This window comes from Marmota marmota, unplaced genomic scaffold, assembly GCF_001458135.2.
Source record: "Marmota marmota marmota unplaced genomic scaffold, marMar, whole genome shotgun sequence".
Classification (NCBI taxonomy): domain Eukaryota; kingdom Metazoa; phylum Chordata; class Mammalia; order Rodentia; family Sciuridae; genus Marmota; species Marmota marmota.
This window is the reverse complement of record NW_026000205.1, coordinates 1,468,478-1,490,878: the sequence shown is the minus strand read 5'-3', so window position 1 is coordinate 1,490,878 and position 22,401 is coordinate 1,468,478. Positions and strand designations below refer to the sequence as shown.

The 22,401-nt window shown below is 49.2% G+C and overlaps 3 protein-coding genes across 7 annotated transcripts in view; 1 reads left to right on the top strand and 2 right to left on the bottom strand.

The window, feature by feature from the left end:
- Slc6a16 (solute carrier family 6 member 16) overlaps positions 1 to 18,944 on the bottom strand; it is a 51,677-nt gene extending 32,733 nt beyond the window's left edge. Inside the window, exon 1 of the mRNA XM_048790552.1 lies at positions 18,815 to 18,944. The gene's annotated coding sequence lies outside the window, so the exon portion shown is untranslated. The remainder of the gene's footprint in view (positions 1 to 18,814) is intronic.
- On the top strand, positions 6,226 to 11,873 carry Cd37 (CD37 molecule). Of its 3 annotated transcripts, none has more exons than XM_015496561.2 (8): positions 6,226 to 6,691; positions 7,091 to 7,163; positions 8,117 to 8,241; positions 8,338 to 8,412; positions 9,037 to 9,141; positions 9,761 to 10,000; positions 10,516 to 10,599; positions 11,550 to 11,873. In XM_015496561.2, the coding sequence occupies exons 1-8, from the start codon at positions 6,488 to 6,490 to the stop codon at positions 11,628 to 11,630; spliced, it is 987 nt and encodes a 328-aa protein (XP_015352047.1). In that variant the 5' UTR covers positions 6,226 to 6,487; the 3' UTR covers positions 11,631 to 11,873. The 3 variants fall into 3 exon arrangements, with proteins under 3 accessions (XP_015352047.1, XP_015352045.1, XP_015352046.1); XM_015496559.2 differs by lacking the exon at positions 6,226 to 6,691 and adding an exon at positions 6,779 to 6,988 and having other exon boundaries at positions 10,837 to 11,873; XM_015496560.2 differs by lacking the exon at positions 6,226 to 6,691 and adding an exon at positions 6,789 to 6,988.
- The window catches only part of Tead2 (TEA domain transcription factor 2), a 15,059-nt gene continuing 4,686 nt past the window's right edge, over positions 12,029 to 22,401 (bottom strand). For all 3 annotated transcript variants that reach the window (XM_015496556.2, XM_015496557.2, XM_048790553.1), the window contains exons 7-13: positions 22,314 to 22,372; positions 19,957 to 20,021; positions 18,815 to 18,957; positions 16,118 to 16,291; positions 14,052 to 14,222; positions 13,313 to 13,465; positions 12,029 to 12,651 (exon numbers count right to left, since the gene is read on the bottom strand). In XM_015496556.2, the coding sequence (XP_015352042.1) occupies positions 12,538 to 12,651; positions 13,313 to 13,465; positions 14,052 to 14,222; positions 16,118 to 16,291; positions 18,815 to 18,957; positions 19,957 to 20,021; positions 22,314 to 22,372 (879 nt within the window). In that variant the 3' untranslated portion in view covers positions 12,029 to 12,537. The remainder of the gene's footprint in view (positions 12,652 to 13,312; positions 13,466 to 14,051; positions 14,223 to 16,117; positions 16,292 to 18,814; positions 18,958 to 19,956; positions 20,022 to 22,313; positions 22,373 to 22,401) is intronic.

Sequence of the window (22,401 nt, the reverse complement as noted above, 5' to 3'; positions counted from 1 at the left end):
ATCCTCAGTACCACATACAAAAATAAGCAAATAAAATAAAGTCCTGCTGCCCATCTACAACTACAAAAAAATTTTTTTAAAAAAAGAGTAAGTCAGGAATCTACTTTAGACCGAGTAGTCAAAATGTGCCTCTTGGAGGATATGACGTTTGCGCAGAGACCTGAAGGCACTGAGGAATGAAACCATGTAAATTGCCTGGGGAAGAACATTCCAGGCCAAGCAAACAGCAACAGCAAAAATCTGGAAACAGAAGGAGTCTGAAATGACTATATCCTAGTGATTGAAGGAGAGTGGTAACAAGTGGGGTTAGAGAAGTAGCAGGAGGCACAGTATTATATGGAGGCCCTGTAGGTGACGGTCCGATGTGAGTGGGTGTTGTATTTCAGTGGTGAAGCACCCCAGGATTCAATCCTCAGTACAACATAAAAAAATAAATAAATAAAGGTATTGTGTCCATCTACAACTAAAAAAAAATTTTTTTAAACAGGTTGGGAATGTAGCTCAGTGGTAAAGTGCTCCTGGTTTCAATCCCCAATATGAGGGGGATAAAACATTATTATGTGTCAGTATAAATAACACTTATATGAAAAATAATTATAATTGCTACAACAAAAGTAAATTTAGTGAGACAAGTAGCATTGTTTTAAATTTCTGTAAATCTATTTAAGGGCTGGCTTATTAGAGACAGTTGAATTCTCATATCTGCTTCTGCACTGAGTCTGTCAAAAGAAGTCATTCATATTCCATAGCTTCTAGAAAGTATCACTATCAATTATAGAGAAAAATGAGAGTGAAGGGGCTAAGAATGTAACTCAGTGGTAGAAAGAATGCCTGGCATGCATGAGTCCCCAGGTTTGATCCACCCATTGAAAAAAAATAATGAGAGTGAGAAGGCAAATAACATATAGTAGGAGTACAAAAATCATTTCATCTCATGGATCCCAGAAAATGTCTCAGGAGTCTGTGGGCCACACTTTGAGAATCACAGGCTTAAATATTGTTATTGAACAAAGAGATGTAAAGGAAATTTTGGGGTTCTGTAAGAATTGATCAGTCTATATGACTCATTCCATCCTTCAGCACATATTTACAAAGGAGGTAATAAATACTAGGCACTGGGAATACTGTGGAAATACAAACAGACTCCATTGCTGCCTTCATTTTTTGCTTCACACAATAGGGAAACAGATATTTGACTAATCACAAATAACTGCATGATTACAAATTGTTAAGTTGTGTGACATAAAAAACAGGCTATACATCTAATTTAGAGGGAGGAGTTCTCTGAGAAAGTAACATTCAAGTAAAGCTTGGAGGATGATTTACTAGGTGAAAAATTATGCAAAGGCCCTGAGGCAAGAAAAGCTGTGAGTTCGGGCTGGGGATGTGGCTCAAGCGGTAGTACACTTGCCTGGCATGCGTGCGGCCTGGGTTCGATCCTCAGCACCACATACAAACAAAGATGTTGTGTCTGCCGAAAACTAAAAAATAAAATATTAAAATTCTCTCTTTCCCTCTCTCTCTCTCTCTCTCTCTCTCTTTAAAAAAAATAAAAAAAAGAAAAATAAAGCTGTGAGTTCAAAGCACCTGTCAGTCAATATTTATTGATATTAAAAATCATTAAAAATGATTTTAAATTCTGGAAAAAAAGATAGTAAGTAGTCGGGCATGGTGGCACATGCTGTAATCCCAGGAGGCTGAGGCAGGAGGATCACAAATTGAAGGTCAACCTCAGCAACTTAGTGAGATCCCATATCAAAATAAAAAATCAAAAAGGCTGGTGTTGTATTTCACTAGTAAAGTACCCTTGGATCCAATCCCCAGTACCACCAAAAAAAAAAAAAAAAAAGTAGAAAATAAACAAATAAGAATTTGAAAGAGCAAGAATGCTGTTAAGAAAGAAAAAAGCTAAAGAAAGCAAAATATTGTGATATGAAGAGTAAGTCAGGGTGCTGGGGCTGGGGCTCAGTGGCAGAGTGCTTGCCTGGCACATGTGAGGCACTGGGTTCAATCCTCAGTACCACATACAAAAATAAGCAAATAAAATAAAGTCCTGCTGCCCATCTACAACTACAAAAAAATTTTTTTAAAAAAAGAGTAAGTCAGGAATCTACTTTAGACCGAGTAGTCAAAATGTGCCTCTTGGAGGATATGACGTTTGCGCAGAGACCTGAAGGCACTGAGGAATGAAACCATGTAAATTGCCTGGGGAAGAACATTCCAGGCCAAGCAAACAGCAACAGCAAAAATCTGGAAACAGAAGGAGTCTGAAATGACTATATCCTAGTGATTGAAGGAGAGTGGTAACAAGTGGGGTTAGAGAAGTAGCAGGAGGCACAGTATTATATGGAGGCCCTGTAGGTGACGGTCCGATGTGAGTGGGTGTTGTATTTCAGTGGTGAAGCACCCCAGGATTCAATCCTCAGTATCACCAAAAATAAAGTAGTAAACACATAAACAAATAAGAATTTCAAAGAGTGAAAGGTGGGGATTTTTTTTTTTTTTTTTAGTGAAGTGAAAAGCTATTAGAGGATTTTGAGTCAAGAAATGACTCACATTTAACAGAAGGATCCCTCTGGCTTCTGGGCAGAGAACAGTATGGATGGGCTACTGATAGAAATCTGAAGCCAGTGAGGCCATCTCAGCAGTCCAGGCAAGAGGTGAGTGGTGGCCTACATCTGGGGGATAAGCAGTGTATACAGTGAGAAGTAGTTGAATTCTGAATCTATTGCAAAAACTGAGCTGATACAATTTGTTGATGGATTGCATGGAGTTTTAAAAATATGCTTGCAAATTCTCTGCCATTGAGAAACAGAGCCTAATTCATCAACCTTTCAGTGTAGGTTGCACATACTGATTGACTTCCAATGAACAGAAGTAAGGTAAGAGCCTCCAAGACTAGACCATAAAAGTCACTGCTGCTTCTTCTTTGCACATTCTCTAAAGGAAGTTGGCCACCATCCTGTAAATCCACTCAAGCAGGTCATGGAAAGATCCATGTGGGGAAGAACTAAGGCCTCCTGCCAACAGCCAGCACCATGTAAGTGAATCATTGGGAAGTGGATCCTCCAGCCCAGTTAATGTTCAGAGGACTGCAGTCCCAGCCAACATCTTGAATGTACCCTCATAAAACACTGAGCAGGAACTACTCAGCTAAGCTCCTCCTGGATCCCTGACCCACAGAAACTGTATGAGATAATTGTTTACTGTCTTAAGCTGCTAAGCTTGGGGTGATCTATTATAGAGCATTAGATAACTAACAATGATTGAGAGGTGAGAGAAAGAGAGGAAGCAAGAGACTGGGGCTTGGCGGGCTTAGTGGTGGAGCACCTGCCTAGTGTGTATGAGGCACTGAGTTCAATCCTTAGCACCACATAAAAACAAATAAATGCATACTGTCCACCTACAACTACAAAAAAAATTAAAAAAAAAAAAAGAATGACTCCAAGACTTTGAATCTGAACACTTGGAAGATGCAGTGGCAATTTACTGAGTTGGAGAATGCTGGGACAGGGAGTAGGAAGGGATCAACAGTTCAGTTTGATATGCCAATTACACAGCCAAGGGAGACCCTGGGGAGTAACATGGCTTGAATGTCATTCATCCCCCAAAGATTTGGGTGTTAAAAGCTTGATTTCCCACCATGGCGCTGTTGATGTGTGTAGTATGGAATCATTCAGAGTTGAGACTTATTACACTGTGGTTAGGTTACTGGGCACACTGTCCTGCCTTTAGACGGGGTTCATGCAGTCTTGTGCAGTGAGTTAGTTCTTATGAGAATGGGTTGTTATAAAAACCAAGATTGGCCACTCCCTCTCTTCTGGCTTCTTATTTCACTACATGAATTCTCCTTCTTAAATGAGCTCCTGCCATTACGATGCTGCTCGCCATGATGCGATGTAGCCACAGGAGTCTCCTCGCCAGAGGCTGGATCAGTGGGGTCACCCACTCCTGGACTTTCAGCCTCCTAAACTGTGAGCTCAATAAACCTCTTTCTTTATAAAGTTCTCAACCTCAGTATCTTGTAATAGAAATGGAAAGTGGATGAATAAAAGTAAGATAATGGACCGCTGGCCTGAAGTTCCGGGAACAGCATGGGGCTAGGGATAGAAATAGATAAACTGATATCACATGGGTTGTGGTAAGCACCATGGCACTGCCAATCACCTAGGGTGTGGGTGTAGATAGAAAAGGCTGGGGCTTTCCAAATTTTAGAAGTTAAAAAGAGGTTTCAGTGAGACTGAGAAGCAGCAGCCAATGAGGAAGAAAGGAAGAAGATCAAAAAGAGTTTAGTGTCCTGAAGGCCAGTAAAGGAAGGAAGAATAATGTGAATGCACTATTCTCAAATTTTAGTGCACATCAGCCACTTGGAAATCTTGTTAAAACACAGTAGCCGGGCCCACATCTGGAATTTCTGATTCAGTTGGCATATTTATCTCTTGTAAAAATTACCACAAACTTTACATCTTAAGACAACACAAATTTATTCTCTCAGAGTTCTGGAGGCCAGAAGTCCAAAATCAAGGTGTCAGCATGACCACTTCTTTGAAAGGGTCTTGGGGACAATCATCTTTGCCTATTCCAGCTTCTGGTGATTTCAGGGGTTTCTTCTGCACACCTCAGTCTCTGCCTACATCTTCATGTAACCTGTTCCTCTAGGAATTTCACTCCTCTGGGTGTCTCTCTTGTGTCTCTTAAAAGGACACTCACTTGTCATTGGATTTAGTGCCAACTCAAATAATCCAAGTTAATCTCACCTTGAACTCCTTAACTCAAAATTGCATCTGCAAAGAATTTTTTTTTTTCCAAATAAGGTCATATTCATGGATTCCAGGGGTTAGGAAGAGATTTGGGGGTTGTTTGTTTTATTTTTGTTTTGTTTTGTTGGAGGCCACCACTCAAAACCACCACTATAAGTCTGGCCTGGAGACTGAGAATTGCATTTCTAGTAGGTTCCCAGGAGATGCAGATACTATCCCTGTGGAACCCCAACCACTGAGACAGAGAAGTCGAGCCAGATGGGGACCAAGAACTGACCATGTGGATATCACTGGTAACTTTGACAAAAGCAGTTTTTGTGAATAAGTGAAAAATGAAAGCTTGACTCAAAGACCTGAAGGGAAGCAGAGGCAGCAGGCATGGCCAATTTCACATGTTTTGTTATCAACGAGAGGAAGAAATGATAAAAAGCTGTACAGGGATGTGAGTTCAAAGGGAAATTTTTTTGTGTGTGTGCGCCAGGGATTGAACCCAGGGGTGCTTGACCACTAGGCTAATCCCCACCCCTTTTTGTGTTTTATTTAGAGTCAGGGCTTTGCTAAATTGATGAGATTGGCCTTGAACTTGGGATCCTCCTGCCTCAGCCTCCCAAGTCGCTGGCTCCCACCATGCCTGGCTCCAGGGGAAAACTCTAAAAATAGAAGAAATAATGGCATGTTTGTATGCTGGTTGGATGGGTAATAGGGAGAATTTGATGACTCAGAGAAAAGTGGAGATAAGACACAGGAGAGATGTGATTAAGCAGCAAGATCTGGCTTTGGGTCTGGCAGGTATGGAGGAGGAGAAGAAGACAGCATTGGGGAATTGGCATAGTGATTGGGTAGATGGTGGGGCTGCCTCAGAAGGAGAAACCAGATGGAGAGAATTGGGGGGAGCTCTAAAGCTTTGTATGGAATGTGGTGACGGTCCCAAGGACATCCAGGAGTAAATTAGGTAGAGCTCAGCAGAATGATTTAGAAATTAGAAGATGAGGATTGGGGATGTAGATCAGGGTAGAGTGCCTGCCCAGTGTGTATGAGATCCTAGGCTTAATGCCCAGTTGCACCAAAAGAAGAGTCTCAGAATACATGGAGCTGGGTCCTCACAGGCCTGTTTCCCAGGGGCCAATGGATGACTGGGTAGTGGGGAAACCTCCAAAGTTGGACATCTGTGAGGGATCTGGGACTTGATAAGGGCAGGGAGCCTCTGGGGACATTAGGGGCAACTGCAGAGGCTGCTAGGTGCCTTCCAGCACCCTGGCTCCTCTGTGACCTCCTCCCTTCAGGCTCCAGGGGCAAAGGCAGGAAGTACTGCCTGAGGCTCACTTCCGGCTTCGCTGAGTGTGCTGGCACCACCTGGCCCCCCTCAGCACCCCCAGGGACCTTCCCACCTCTGGCCCATAGCACTTTCACTTCTCCCAGGTGCCCAGCCCCTGCCCCACTGGCATGTGGAAGCACTCTGGTCTAGAACAGCACAGATTCCTCTGAGAGAGGGGGGCAAAGACAAGTGGGAGACAGAAGAAGGAGGAGAAGATCCCAGAGAGAAGGGACCAGAAACCCAGAGAGAGGGAGAATCGAGACACAGGTGTGGGAACAGACTCATAAGAGAACAGAGGCTCTGTGAGAAGAAGCCAGCCAGCCAGAGAAGGACTGAGACCCAGGGAGAGAGGGTTAGAGACCTAGAGAGGTGGGGAAAAGAGACCCAGAGCAGGGAAAGGGGGACAGAGCAGATGCAGAGATGGGAAAGCTTAGCAGGCCATGAGGTCAGAGTGTCTGTGAGGTCGGTTGCTGTCCTGAGACAGCCCTGGGGTACTGGTGCCCAGACAGATGTCAGTAGATTAGGAGTCCCTGTGGATCCCCCAGCAGGAGCCATGGAGACCTGGGAGGGACCATCCACAGTGTCCTTGGTGACCACCAATTCCAAGGCCCCTCAGGTACAAGAGTGCGTCCTGGTGGGGCGGGTTAGAGAGACAGAGTCATCTCCAGTGAAGCGGACTGGGAGGGGCCCCACCCCTCCACCGCTGGAACTTCCTCTTTCTGTGTTCTTCCTCCTCTTGGCCTTTCTTTGTGTCTCCTCTCGGCCTCTGTCGCTCTGCCTGTCTCCCCGCTGCCAACACCTCTGTCTGGTCCATCCAGCCAGTCACTCTCCACTCTAGGTGAAGATGTCGGCGCAGGAGAGCTGTCTCAGCCTCATCAAGTACTTCCTCTTCGTTTTCAACCTCTTCTTCTTTGTGAGTTGCCTCGCGTGGCTACCCAGCCCCAGCCCCAGCCCAGCCCCATTCGTGGACCTCATATCCCCTGTCCACCGTCACACTCTCATCTTCCTTCCCCAGGTCCTGGGAAGCCTGATTTTCTGCTTCGGCATCTGGATACTCATTGACAAGGCCAGCTTCGTGTCGTTTGTGGGTGAGGGGGCTGGGGCAGTCAGGGAGGGCCTTCCTGTAGCAGACCTGGACCCAGCCTGCCACCAAGCAGCCTCCCGCGGTCTCCCTTATCCTAACGAGGCCAAGAATGCCCAATTCCCCAGGCAGATGCCAGCCTCACCACTGTCACTCGCTTCTCAAAACCTGTCTTCCTCTGGAAAATGGGGTTGTGTGTACCAATAATAATAATAACAGTGACAACAATATTCATTTCTCAAGCTCTTCCTGTGTCAGATCTTGAACTGATGTTCATCAGGTCCTCCCATAAACATTCCCATCTCTTGAGATTCATAGAGGGGAAGTCCCTTGTTGGTGTCACACAGCAGGAAGCAAAGGGCAAAATTGTTATATTAATAGACATAATGAAAGTAAGCTCATATTTACTAAGTGTTTGCCTTGCATTAGGGTTGGGTTCAACTTATGCTCTATGTGTCCAGGTGCAATAACACAGTTATTCAGGAGGCTGAGGGAGGAGGATCGCTTGAACTCAGGGATTTGAGGCCAGACAGGCAACAGAGCAAAACTAGATCTTAAAAAAAAAAAACTCTAGGAAATAAATATCATTCTCTTGGCTTCCAGGGGTTTTAAGTGACAGAGGCAAAGTCACAGAACAAATGATGGGGCTGACACTATCAGTGTGAGGAGGAGTTAAAGGAGGAAAAGAGAAAAATGAGAGCCAAATAGAGGGACACAGATGCTGATGGGGGAAAACACAGGTGGGGAGACAGTAGGAGAAAGTCTTAGAAGAGAAACAGAGACTCAGGATGGGGCAAAGACGGTCCCAGAGAAAAGCAAACATTCAGAGAAAGGGAGGTCCAGGGCACAGGGAGAGGCCCCCAGGACACTGCACGCACTTGGGTGGCTGCCTGGGTGGGGCATGGAGTTGCCTGGAGCTGTGTACTTGGGTCCACCATCACTGTCTCTCACTTCTTCCAGGTTTGACCTTCGTGGCCCTGCAGATCTGGTCCAAGGTCCTGGCCATCTCAGGAATCCTCACCATGGGCCTGGCCCTCCTGGGTTGTGTGGGGGCCCTCAAGGAGCTCCGCTGCCTTTTGGGTCTGGTGAGTGCCCTGCCCACTGGCCATCCTCAAGAACACTTCCCCATCGAAAAAGGCCAGGGGAAAAGGTCAGCCTGACCTCTCCCCTCTACTCACTAGTATTTTGGGATGCTGCTGCTCCTGTTTGCCACGCAGATCACCCTGGGGATCCTCATCTCCACTCAGCGGGTCCGGGTGAGCGCCTGTCAATAGCACCCCATCCCTGGCAGCTGAGTAGGTAGTGTGGGGTTTGCAGGAGTGGTGGAGAGATGGCGGGGGAGGGAGGAAGCAGATAGGCACTGACAAAAAAATAATCGGCAGAGGAAGATGGAAAGAAACAAGGATACCGAAAGACAGAGATGCAGATACAGAGGCTGACAGACACAGAGAAAGACACAAGGACATAGACAGAGGGAGGGAAATGCAGAGATCCAAAGGGAAAGTCCAGCATGGTGGACAGCCAGCAGTCTCAGATATTCAGTCACTCCGGAGGCTGAGGTGGGAGGATCGCTAGACTCTAGGAGTTCGAGGCCAGCTTGAGCGACATAACAAGCCCCTGCTGATGGAGGAGGGTGGGGAGGGAGAGAGACGGAGAAATAGAAGTCCCAGAAATGCTATAGACACCTAATGACCTCTAGAAATAGAGGATGACAGAAAGGCGTAGAAAGAGATTCTGAGCAACAGAGAAACAGCTAACCATTCAGGGAGGAACCAAGTCAGTGCAAAGATATGCCCAGGAACCCGTTGGCACTGAACAGCCTGGGAGGGGCTGGAGTGGGATGGGGCTGATGAGGCCCAGCCTCACCCACAAACTCTCAGGTGGAGCGAAGAGTGCAGGACATCGTGCTAGAGGCCATCCAAAACTATGGTGCTGATCCGGAGGAGACAGCGGCCGAGGAGAGTTGGGACTATGTGCAGTTCCAGGTACATGAGCCCAACCCCGAGGTGTACCCCTTCTCTAGCTCAGTATTCTAACGAGGCTCAGTTCAGCTCGATCCGTCAAGGAGACTCCGCCCTACTGGGGCCAGCCTCCAGCTCCAGGGCTCGCTCATTCTAACCCCACCCCCGACATGGCCCCACCCCCAGATAATAATATAACTGGCTCCAACGTAGCCCAGTACCCCGACTCCGCCCTCTACCTCAAGACCCCGCCCTTGCCCTCACGAGGCGGCGGGAGTCCCAACAGCTCTGCATGACCCGGTGCTGGAACCTCTGACTCTGACAGATCCCAACCCTTGGAGAGACTCCACTCCCTAGATATGTAGCTCTGCACCCATCCACCTAACCCTGTGGGAGGCAGTCTTGCACCTCCGACGCAATCTCCGGTTCACAACGTGATGCTTTCTTCTAGCCCCAGGTCACCCCGTGACTCACATCTCTCCATGTTCTTAAGTGTCTCTCCTGGCCCTAGCCCTGGCTCCATCGCGGTCCCAGCCCAGCTCACCTTTCCCTGCCCAGCTCACCTTTCCCTGCCCTTCATGAACCACTCAGCTCCCTGCTCCCCGCCATGACCTGATAGTCCTGACTGGTATCCCTCTTTCAGCTGCGCTGCTGCGGCTGGTATTCTCCCCAGGACTGGTTCCGGGTCCGCGTCCTGAGAGGCAACGGGTCGGAGGCGCACAGCGTGCCCTGCTCCTGCTACAACTCCTCGGCGGCGACCAACGACTCCGCAGTCTTCGATAAGATTATCTTCCCCCAGCTCGGCCGGTTCGGACCGCGGGCACGACCCAGGCACAGTACAGACATCTGCGTGGTCCCTGCAAATGGCCACATCTACCGCGAGGTAAGAAAGGGTTGGAGGAGCTGTGGCTGTGGCTCAGCAGTAGAGTGCTTGCCTGGCACGTGCGAGGAGCTGGGTTTGATCCTCAGCACCACATAAAAATAAATAAATAAAATAAAGGTACTGTGTCCAACTACAACCAAAATATATATATAAAAGAAAGAAAGGGGCTGGAGCAGAACTAATTCGACCAGACTGAACAGGTGGGGTGTGGCATGGGGTGTCGCCTGAGGTGGGGGGCGAGAGAAGGGTGGGGCTTGAACGAACGGTACAACGGAGGGGCGAGAACCTCCAAAGGGGCGGAGTCTGATGAGAGGGCGGGGCCTTAACACTGAGGTCCAGGGCGCGGAGACATTTGGGAGAGGTGAGGCGGCTGTACAGGAGATGACTAGAGAATCCGAGCAACAGGAAAAAAATGGGTCGGTGTCTGAAAGGAGAAGGCCAAACTGGAGAATATTAGGGTTGGGCCTGAGGGCGAATCCTAGAAAGCTGCCTTTAACCTTCCCCTATACGTCCAGGGCTGCGCACAGAGCCTCCAGAAGTGGCTGCACAACAACCTCATCTCCATAGTGGGCATTTGTCTGGCCGTCGGTCTACTCGAGGTGATTTGGCTCCGCTCACACTCGCGATTGGCCCTAGTCTATAGACACCTACCCTTAACCCTAAATCTTCCGGTAACCTGGGAAGGACGCATGCGTCACGGAGTCCCGCCCCTCCTGGCTCTCGCGCTGCCGCCTCAGGATGGGAGGGGGCGGAGACCTAGCTTCGGTGAGCCCTGATTGGCCGTAGCAGGAAAGCCTCCTGTTATTGGCCACACTATCCCTCCCCTTTCCTCGCAGGTGAGTGTGATGGTGCTGAGCTTACAGCTGCGGCGCAAAGCACCCCGCCGGGAACCCGAGCCACAAAAGCCGCATATGGGTCCGGGTACTTCAAGCCCTCCGCCCTGCCTTAGTGCCGACAGCGGTGGCGGTCGCTGTGGCGTCCTCACCAGCAGCGGACGTACCAGTGCTTCGTGGGGTGGATGGGGCATGGCCGGTGCTTGCCCCAACTGGGGGGGAAAAGTCCCGCAGGGCAAGCTTCCCATGGCCCTGGGGCCCTGGCGGCTTTCGGATCAAGAGGAAGAGCAACCTGATACTGGGAGTTCTAGCGCAGAGGTGGAGGCTGAGGTGGACGTAGAAGCTGAAGTGGAGGGGGAAACAGATGAACCTCCAGAATAAAGGACCCTAGGCTTGCTTCCGACCTGACTCCTTCTCGGGCTCAACCCCGCCGCCTCCCCACCTGTTGACACAGGGCTTCCCCTACTCATGGTTCCTGGACTCATCACTGCTGTAGCTCAGCTTACCATTCTCTAGCTCTCAACTTACCCACTTCTTCCTCTAGCCCCACCCATTTTCTACCTATCCCCCCCCCACACACACACACAACACAGGAGCCTGGGAGCCTTATTTTCTTACCCTAACCCCACCCTCTGACTTTTCTGCTTCCAGGGCCAAAGTCACCCCCTTCACTGGAAGCCCTTTGTCATCTCTGATCGCGTCTCCTTTCTCCATAGCTCGGCTTCATGACGCTCTCGATATTCCTGTGCAGAAACCTGGACCACGTCTACTACAACCGGCTGGCTCGATACCGCTAGACCCCACCCCGACCCCTTCAAGTGCCCTGGACTTGTAAATATTTGTTTCCCTTTAGCCCTCCACCTCCTCATTCCCTTGGGGACCCAGATGTCTGCCTGGCCACTGCCACCACCTCCCCAGGGGGACCTGGGGCTTCCTGCTCCACACATACTTCCTTTCCTTGACTCATCTGTTGGCCTACCACCTCCCACAAGATTATTTTTCACTCAAACCTCAAATAAATCCCCTACATTTTGGTAAAATAGCCTTATTCTTTGTCAGAACACAAACCAAAACGCTTTGAATGGGGGAAAGCAGCAATCTAACCCGAGGCTCACGTAGAAGAAGGGAGATGAGATTAGAAAGACGCACCCCTCTCCTTACCCAGCTGCGAAAAAGCCACAACCTAACACCCACGTATAAATACTTCGTTATATTTTTTAAAAAAACAAAATATTTGCAGGGCCCACCTGGCTCTGCACAAAAAGGTTAATCCTCAATTTGTGACATCACAGATCAGAAGGGGGGGGCAGATATTTAGGGGAGGAGACAGCTGGAAAAAAGGAAAGAAGACAAGCCAATGTGGAACCAGGGCCTGCCAAAACATCCAGAAGAGAGTTAGAGGCCAGGAAACCAGTGGTGTACCTGGGGGTTGTCTTATTCCTGTCCCCAATCCCTGATGCTCAGGAGATTCAGACACCCCCTGTGAGGTCCCAGTACTGGGGTCTATCTTCAGTCCTGGTTTGTTCAGCTCACCAAGCAGGTTTGGGGGTCCTTTCTAATAGGAGACAGTCCTTGTTGTTCAGGCCTCTGTGGTCAGCCCCTTTCCATCACAGCCCCCTTCCCAAATAAGAATCGTGAAGAGAGCTGGAGGGTCCTTCCTAGGAGGAAGGTGTTCTGGGGTTGAGCCAACTGTGGGCTCCTTCTTCAGTCCCTGACCAGGCGGTAAATGTGGTGCTGGGCCCCACGCTCACTGGTGGAGACCTCGAAGACGTAGGCGGTGCAGAGCAGCAGTTCCTGGGTATCTCTGTTTGTCACCACCTGCCAGGGAGGCCAGGAGAATGGGCTTATGCTTAGAAGGATCCCTGGGGCCTTCCCAGGCTACCAGGGGACCCCCAGCAGGCCTCTTTATCACCTGCCAGTAAACCACATTATGTTCCCCCAAGTAAAAAGGTGCCCAATGGGTCAGGTTCCCTGGACAACAGGGATTGTCCCTAAGCTGAGGATCAGCAGTGGAGAGGCCTCGAATCCTACCACGTCATATTCCCCAGGTTTCAGAGATCTCCACCATGTCATAGGTAAAGAGAGTCACCAGATGCCCCAGTCAACAGATCTCTACCTCAGCACATCCCCCCAAATTAAATGGACTCCCTTTAGCTCATGATCCCTGAGCCAGGGTAGATTCCCTGGGAAACTGAGAATCACCTTGAGGTGTCCCCCATGTCAATTTCCCCAATGAGAGGGATCCTCCTATGTGAGAGTGCTGTAAAGTCCCCCATCAGCTCCCTAGGGGAACAGAGCCTATGAGCTAAGGGTCGTCTCTAGAGTCCCTATTGCCTCAATTTCCAGGATGAGGGTTCCCTGTGGAGCTCCCTCTGCATCAGTCCCCAGGGTAAAGGGATCCCCTAAGCTAAGGATCTGTGGAGAGCACTCTTCTCTACGTCAGGGCCCCTGTTCCAGCCAGACCCCACCCCCACATCACCTGGAGGATGGTAAAGTTCTCAAGGACGCTGTTCATCATGTATCGCTCGGGCAGCTGCCGCAGCTTGTGCAAGAAATTCACCAGGTACTCGCACATAGGTGAGCGCAGCAGACGGTACACAAAGCGCCCGTCCTCTAGCTGGGCCCGCTCCGTCTGAATGGGGGCAGGGAGTGGGGAGGACAGTGGCTAAGACACACACAGGGCACCTAGGAATGGGGCCCAGCATGCCCCTCAGATGCCACACTTACTTCCACCGCTGTCTCCCCTCCAACAACCCACTCTCAGTGCCCAGAGACCAGGCACTGAACACTCAGTGTCTTCTGACATAGGATCTGAGCAGGCAAACCAGAAACCCCTCCACGTCCTCTGAACTCTCAACAACCTTATTGGACCTCCAAACCCTCCAAGACCCTTGCCCCATGATACTTACAAACTGTACTTGAAACCCCCAAGGTCCCAGCAAGCCCTAAATGTGACTTCTGAACCTCTTTGCCCTGCAAATCCTTCAAATCCATAGAGTCTTTTGAATCTTACTGACAATCTTCACACCTTTCCACCCTCAAAATGCCCCCTATCTGTGGCTTCCGAAGCCTGTATTAGCTCCAAGCTCACACACTAAAACCCCCAGAGGCTGCGACTGCTCCCCACACCCCACACCCCACAAATGCCTGTGCCATCATGGCTCATGGTCTGTGTGGCATCCCCAGAGGGGAGATGGCGCCCACACCTCCAGCCTCACCTCCACCTTCTCCACCACCTGCTTGCCAAAGGAGCAGACCTTGGAGGAGCAGGTGAGGGTCATGTGCTCCAGGCTCTCGTACTGGCTGCTCACTCCATAGAAGCCACCGCTGCTGCCGCCACTGCTGCCAGCCCCCGCCTCCTCACCACTTGGGCCCCAGTTCAGGTCCGCCTGGGAGATGGGGAAGCACAGGGTGAGTAGGAGGGGACATCTTTATAAACCCTGCCCCAGAGCCTGGTTTCCTGTTGCCCCTGTAGTTGTCCACCATCTTCCTCAGCTTTCAAAGTTCCCGTATCTCCATGAGCTGGTTTCTGGAGAAGACCCACCCATCCCATCAGTGTTGGAAAAGTCTGGGTCCTCAAAATGGTCCTGACACTCTCTCCCCAGTAGCCAAGGAATTCTGGAATTCATATTTTTCCCCTTGAAGCCCTAACATAAGAGTTCAGCCCCTTCCAAGGGCCCAGTTACTAAGGAGGCAGTTACCCCTAGCAACAGGTTGAGACCCAATGGCCTCCCTCAGAGCCCTTCACTACCTTGGTTGCTAAGGTAAATACTACTCCCTAGCAACAGGGCCGGACTCCTCTCCAGAACACACTCCAGCACTTTCAGCTGGTGCTCCCAGGTAAGGCCCCCTCCATCATCCCAGATGCCAAGTGTACAGACAGGTGGTCAAGTGTCATTAGACCAGGAGGGGCCTAATGAAGCCTGAGTCTGAGCCACCTCCTTGGGAGGTAGAGGATACCTCTCCTCTTCCTAACTTTAAGTTGTTAACACCTTGCCACGTAGGTCTCCTCAAAAGCCTGATTCCATCCTCCATCCTGGCAACAGGACCCTGTGAAGCCAGGCAACACCCAAGCCCTTATCAGCAGGCTTCCTAAGTAGGTGTCTCTCCAGACCTGGGAGTTGGTGGGGCCTGTCTTAAGCCCTAACAGTGCCCAAGATCTCTGCAGCACATACCTAGAGTCATCTTGGGCCTTCACACCACAAGTCAGAAAGCTTTAAAACGATAGTCAATCATACCCAGCAAGACCAGGACAGCTCAAGGCCCCAGCAGGCTTTCTCCTGAGAGACTAGATCCCTCCACCACCCTGGTTACCTCAGGAGTTAACATCCCCTTGAAATTCAGAAAACATTTGTTGAGCCCCTAAAGTGTCAGTTATTGTACTGGACACCAAACCAAATAGGCCTAAAAAACACCCAAGATGGATTCTTAGTCACAATTATATACAGTCATCCCTTGGTTTCCATGGGTACTAATTCCAGGATTCCCCATAGATTCCAAGGTCTGTAGACCCTGAAGTTCCTCATATAACCTACACACATGCTCCTGTATACTTTAAATCATTTCTAGGTGACTTATAACACCTCATACAATGTAAATGCTATGTAAATAGTTGTTATACTGTATTGTTTAGGGAATAATGACAAAAAAAATCTGTATATGTTAGCACAAACACAACCTTCGTAGGCCTAACTACATTTTCTACCTGCAGCTTGATGAATCTGTGGATGTGAAATCCAGATACACCAAGGGCTGAGTATGCATAGCACCTGGTATCAGGTATAATAAACGTCCAATAAATGATTGTTAAATACAGAACTTTACAAAGCCACTCCCCAGCTCCTTTAGTCACTTCCCCAGGGCAAGACATTCTCTAGCAATCTGGTGGAAACTAGCAAAGTCTCAGTCCCACCTATAGAGACCAGAATCCTCCACAACTCCATGGGCTAAGGGAGGTGGCTGTTCCTTAGCAACAAGGTTGGTGTGGTCAGGTGGGGCCTGGAGTGACCTGAACGTGGAAAGCCAATCCTAAGACATATTAGTCCCATGACTGGGGATGGCAGCCTAGCGGGTTCTGGGGAGGCTCAAGTGCCTCCATCCTGCTCCAGGGGCTGGACTCCTCAGCATTCCTTCTTGCAACAGAGACTGACACTAAAGCCCTGAGGACTGACCCGTAAGGCCCAGGCTGTCCTGAGAAGTCCTGAGACTCTTCCATCTAGCCAGTGGCCTTAGCTGGGATGTCACATGGTCTTTAAGCACTTTTGGTTTTGCTTCCAGAACTCACCCAGAACTTGACCAAGAAAAAGGCATGGGGAGGGCCTCGATCATACAGCTCCCGCAGACCACCCTTTTTCTCAGGAAATTTGTCGTAGATCTGCCGGACGTCCACACTCTCCAATGGCGGTGCTCCAGGACTGGGACAATGCTGACTGATGTGCACAAACAGGTGCCTCTGGTACTGAGGAAGGCCAACCGTGAGTGGGGGGTGGGGAGTGGGCTGGACTCCTGACCTCACTGCATGAGGCCATCCCACACTGTCACCATCCCCACAGCCCCTACCTGGTGCTCCACACTGTTCACTGGTACACTGTTCACACCCATCTGCCCCAAACAGCACTCCCAGTTCCTGGGCCCCCAGCACGGCCTCCAGCATGGCCCCAGTCTCCACTATCTCCCCTCCATCTCATTCCTTGCAGGGCTCTCCAGATAGCAGACCCTGGCCCTCTCTTGTCCATATCCTTTCATAGCTTCCTAGTGCCTCCAGGAAAAACCCACAACCCAGCCCTGTATACAAGTGCTCATGAACATTCAATGGATGGATTGGTGGTTGGATGGATGGATGGATGGATGGGAATCCACATAGTCCATATCCAAGACTCCCTATCTGACCCCATTCTCATGATTTCTTAATTTCTCCCATCTTCTCCTCCAGTATAAATCTTCTGTCCATCTTTCCAGACCCAAGTTAATCAAATCTGCCTAACTCCGGAAGCCTCCTTTGATCACAGTCAGAGAGGATCTCTCTACTCCCATCCTTTCTATGGTTCCCCAACTGCCCTTAAGAGGAAGCAAGCTGAAAACCAGCAGCACCCACCCATCCCCAGCCTCACCCCCTCCCCACTACTCTATTATTTGTTTCCCTGGAAATTCCATGCTCTGCCCATCTCTACGCCTGGAGCATCTAATGCTGCACACGGCAAACCCCTATGCAACCCTCAAAGCCCAATTCAATTACTGTCATCTCAGGAAGCCTTTGCTGACTCCTGGGGAGAATTATTCCTCAGTATTTCCACAAAAACTGAGTTTCCTCAATGCCAGCACATACTCATTATTCAACAGACATGCATTGAGAAACCTGCTGTATGCAGACATTATTCTGTCCTGGCACTACAAGACAAAGTCTATGACCTCATGGATTTCACAGTTTACTGGCAGGGAAAGAAAACTTAAAAATCAGCCTACAATTAATGTAAATTTCAAGGAGCAATGTATGCTATGAAAAGAAATCATAATAAAGAAGCTGAAAGTGATGGCACCTGAAATTTCCATCAAGTGGTTTGGGAAAGCCTATAAGAAAATAAACTGTCCTGAAGGTATGTGATTATGAGTCACGACGTGGTCTGAGGTTTGCACATTCCAGACAACAGGAACAGCAGGTGCAAAACCCTTAAAGCAGGGGTGGGCCAGGTGTGTTCAAGAAAGAGCAAGCAGGTTGGTGTGGCTGGAGCAGACTATGAGAGGACAGGAGGTCCAAGCAGAGAGGGAATGGAAAGGTACAGATGTCTTTTTTTTTGGTACCAGGGATTGAACTTAGGGGTACTTGACCACTGAGCCACATCCCCAGCCCCCCCTTTTTTTTTTTCCTTTTTTGTATTTTATTTAGAGACAGGGTCTCACTGAGTTGCTTACCACCTTGCCCTGTTGCTGAGGCTGGCTTTGGAACTCATGATCTTCCTGTCTGTCTCCCGTGCTGCTGGGATTACAGGTGTGTGACACCGCACCAAGCAGATGCAGATCTTTGTGGGCAACTGAACAGACTTTAATTTTTCCCTCAAGTGGCATGGAAAGATTTTAACCTAATCCAACTCAAGTTTTAGCAGCATCACCACTTACTGTGGTTGATGATTCCATTGGTGCTTGTGTGGCTATGGGTTCACACTCCTTTTCACTGCACTAAACTACATTTCCCAGGTCCCTTTGCAGTTAGCTGGGACCACATGATAATGTAATTAGCCAATGGGATGTAAGCAGACTTGATCAATGCCACATCCAAGCCAGAGGCAAAAAAAAAAATACCAGAATAATCTTGCCTCTCTCCCTTCCTCCATCTGCTGGCCAGATGCAGAGAATCCAGCAACCGATTTTGAAGTCCTAGAAAATGGCAGAACCATAAAATGGAAGGAGCCTGGATCCCCAAATCACCATGTGGAAGATTCCTGCTGAATACCTACATTGAAATATGAGTAAAAAATGTCTATGGTGTTCAATGCCTGAAAGCTGAGAGTTGTTTCTTCTAACAGCCAGCCCATCCTGACTAGCACAGCATCCATCTTCATCCTATCCAAGGAGAAATCTGAGACCCCAGCAATAAGATCTGCTTCTCCAGGTTCCTAATGTATATTTCAAAAACCTATCAAACAGCAGGAATTCAAATGTGTTTGGTGAATGAATGAATAGATGGATGGATGATGTCCTGGGGAGTTTCTCTGATCTTCACAACCTGAGACCCCATGACCTTCCAGTTCCTTTATGCTAGTGGTTCTCAAAATGTGGTCTCTGGGACCAGCTGCCTCAATATCATCTGGGAAGTGGTTGGCAATGCAAATTCTCAAGCTTCCCATCTAGATCAGAAATTCTGGGGGTGGGGCCCAGCAGCCAGTTTCACACGCCCTCCATTCAGGGAAGCACCACTCTATGCATTCCCTCCCCATCACCCTCAAGTTCCCAAATCCCCCAGTGACAATCCCAAAACCTCACTCACAGAGTCAACTGCATCGGGTGGTTCCACAAAGGCTGAGAACTCCACCAGCTGCAACCGGGCAGTGCCCAGAGCCCGAGCCTGCCAGGCTGGGGGTGATGGGGCAGGTGGAGGCAGGGGTGAGAGGGCTTGGGGAGGCTCGTACCCTAGAGAAAGAGAAGAAGAAACAATAAAAATGGCTAACATTTACTGACTGTCTCAGGCACTGTGCTCTCTTGCCTGCCTCCACTTAGAAGCTGAAAAAGCTAAATACTCACTTTCCCAGCCTCCCATGCAGCTAGAGGTGGCCATGTGACACAGTCCTGGCCAATGAGACGTTAGGGGAAATCTGCTGGGGGGCTTCTGGGAAGGAGTTTCTTCCTGAATAAAAAAGACAGAACTTTGGGAGGAGAAAGTTTTTGGCCCTGGCCAAGTCCTGCTTGAGAATGTGATGTCTGGGGTTAGAGAAGCCATCCAGCCACAGTAAGACAGAGGCCAAGGGAACTACAGAGATGCCAATCCTGATATTGTTGAGCTGCTGAACACAAAGGCAGCCCACCTGCAGAGTTGTTATGTGGAATCATTAAAGCCTTTACTATGTAAGGCACTAGTCGTTTGGATATTATATTACTTGCAGCCATAGGTTTTGGACTTGCTCTTTCACCAGTTAATGTTGATGTTGAGGGTCACATCAGCATGGACTTCTGAAAACCATCTTGGCTGCCAGGTGGGAAATGGAAGTGCCATTGAAGAAAGCAGATGGACGTAGGTCCTGGTGCTATCCTAAGAACCCCTAGATCCAGCCATGCCTGAAGCCACAATTCTGGACTATATGTTAATTGAAACCAGTAAATTCTTTTTCTCCACTCTATTCAGTTTTGTTTGGGTTTCTTTCTCTTGCAACTGAAAGAATCTTGACTAATACACCTCCCAATGTCTTATAAACTAGCACGTGGCAGAACACGAACCCAGGATGTTTAGATACAGAAGCTGTGCTCCTAATCATTGCAAATTCTGCCACTTACCTTTCCAAACAAACACCCTGCCCCCGGCCAGACACCCTGCCTCGGTAAGAATGTGTTCCCTGACTAATGGAAGGTTGAAGGAGAGACCTGGGGTCAAAGGTAGAGAGGGCACACAAGGAGAGGAAGATAACAGACTCTTACCTGGGAGGTCAGTAGATGGGGGAGTCAGTGACAAGGAGAACGGTGTCTGTGAGAATGGCTTCACGCTAAGGGACAAAGGAAGCCAGGGTCAGCAGAGTGGAGAGGTGCAGGGAGGCAGGGACTGCAGACCCTGTGCTAACACATTACGTGCATGGTCTCATTGAACACTCACACCCAATGAGGTAGGTGCAATTACTGCTCTTCTCATTTTGCAAATGAGGAAACTGAGGCACAGAGAGAACAATCAACCTGCTCAAAGCCACACAGCTAGGGTGAAGTGGAGCCTGGACTCAAACCCAGTGCCTTTCACAAAATGCCAGAAAGAGAAGAGAAAGCAGGTCTTAAGAGATGGGAGAAGACACAGAAGATGGAGGGTTTTGAGAAAGGAGAGATTGAAGGGTGAGGAGTGTTGGAAGAAATGACTAGACATCCAGCCAAAGGCCAGGGTGGCAAGGCAGAGCCGTCCAGTGGAACTTTCTGTTTGATGGAAACGTTCCACGCAATGCAGTAGCCACTGGCCACATGTGACTGAGCAGCAGCGTGGCCAGCGCACCTCAAGAACTGAATTTCCACATCATTTAATTTTAATGTAAATAGCCACCTACGGCTAATGGCCATAGGTTCAGACACAGCCCCAGAAGCCCAGGAGAGAGGGTGGTGAGGAAACTTGGGAGTCAGAGGTCAGGAGAGAAGTCAAGGGTCAAAAGACCAGGATCAGAAAGGAGCTCCAGGGACCTTCGGACCCCACCTCCCGGGCCCTCTGCCCCAGTCCTTGTCGTTTCAATTCTGAATGCTAAACTCCAGTGCTCTGCTTGTTGACATGATTTTTTGTCATCAGGCTCATTCCTCTGATGCTACCTTCTCAGAAAGGGCTTTCCTGACCCCTGTCTAAAACAGAGCTCTTGAGGCTGGTGGGTGGCTCAGTGCTGGAGCTCTTGTCCAGCAAGTGGCAGGCCCCCCCAAAAAATAAACAAAGTAAATAAAATAGAGCATGTGTACCCTGCTTTATTTCTCATAGTTATTCCTTTTCTTATTAAATCTTGATTTTTACATGTTTACTGTCTATCTCCTCCCCTCCCCAACTATATAAGCTCCATGAAGATGAGGATTCGGTCTCCCTTGTTCACTGTGGGGGTCTCAAAACTGAACACAGCACCAGGCACTTTATAGGTGCTCAGTAAATACCTGACTGGCCATTTGCTAAACACTGGCATCTCTCACTTCCTGGATCTCACCACTTCCCTACTTCAGGGCCTTGTCACATGCTATTTTCTCTGTCTGAAATATTCCCACCCCCATTCTTTACCTGGTTAAGCCTTCCTCGGTCTTCAATGTTATCTCCTCAAAGAAATCCCCAGAACTTTCTCCTCCAACCTAGAAGTTCCCGTGGTTCTTCACAGCACTTCACACATCTCAATTTCATGTTTTTATGTAGGTGATGATTTAATTACCACTCAGCACCCCAACACACACTTGAATATCGGCTCCATGAAAGCGGGGAGCCAGCACTCAGTACGGTGCTGGTGAACGGCTTCCCCGCAAACCTGTGATTCCTTCAGCACCAGGGACTTGTTCTGACATTCTCCTCTGTCCACAGTTTAATGTCTCCACTCCCAAACTGGATACCCGAGTCTGTCACCTAACCCTTTCTCTGCCAACACCCTCAACACTTCCCTGGGGCCACACTGCCCTTCCAGTACCCAGGCTGCTTCCACTGGTTCCTCTCTGGGATGGAAAATGCCCTCCCATGAGTCTCTGGAACTCCCCTCACCAGTCCCAGCAGCCTCTGGACATACAGAGGCTCCTAACACTCTGGACTTACAAGTGCCTTCCCATGAGCCTCTGGGAAGCTGTTTTCTCATAATATCCTCCAGGCCCAAGCCCACTCCTCTCGCAGGCTGCACATCTCCAGACAGCCCCTCCAACTCAAGTCATCAGCCTCCTCCCTCCATCCCAGCCTGACAGGGCCTATGGCATCCCTTCTCTTCTGGGCTCCTGCTGCCCCATCCCCTCCCCACTAGCCCAGCTCAGACCCGGTCCTGAGCACTTCCTATATGCAGGTCCTACACTAAACATTATACACAGGTTAAACTCATTTATCCCAACAGGGTTAAATCCCAACAAGGGTGTGAGACAGGTATTGTTATTGCCCCCATTTTAGAGATGAAGAAACTGAGGTTCTGAGCACTGAAATCACCTACCCAGGGGCCCATGAACAACAAGGAGCAGGACGAGGATTCACATCCAAATAGCTCGGCTCCAGAATTTGTGTTCAAAAGAGAGTTGGAAGGTGTAAGGTGGGGTCATAAATGTGGAGGGTGGGGGTCAGGTGCCAAGCCAGAACACAAAGTACTCACTCTGGAACATTCCAGGGTGGGCCAGAGCCCCCTGACCAAAACTGGAAAAGTTCAGTGGCCTAGAGAGAAGACAAAGAAGGGGGGGGGG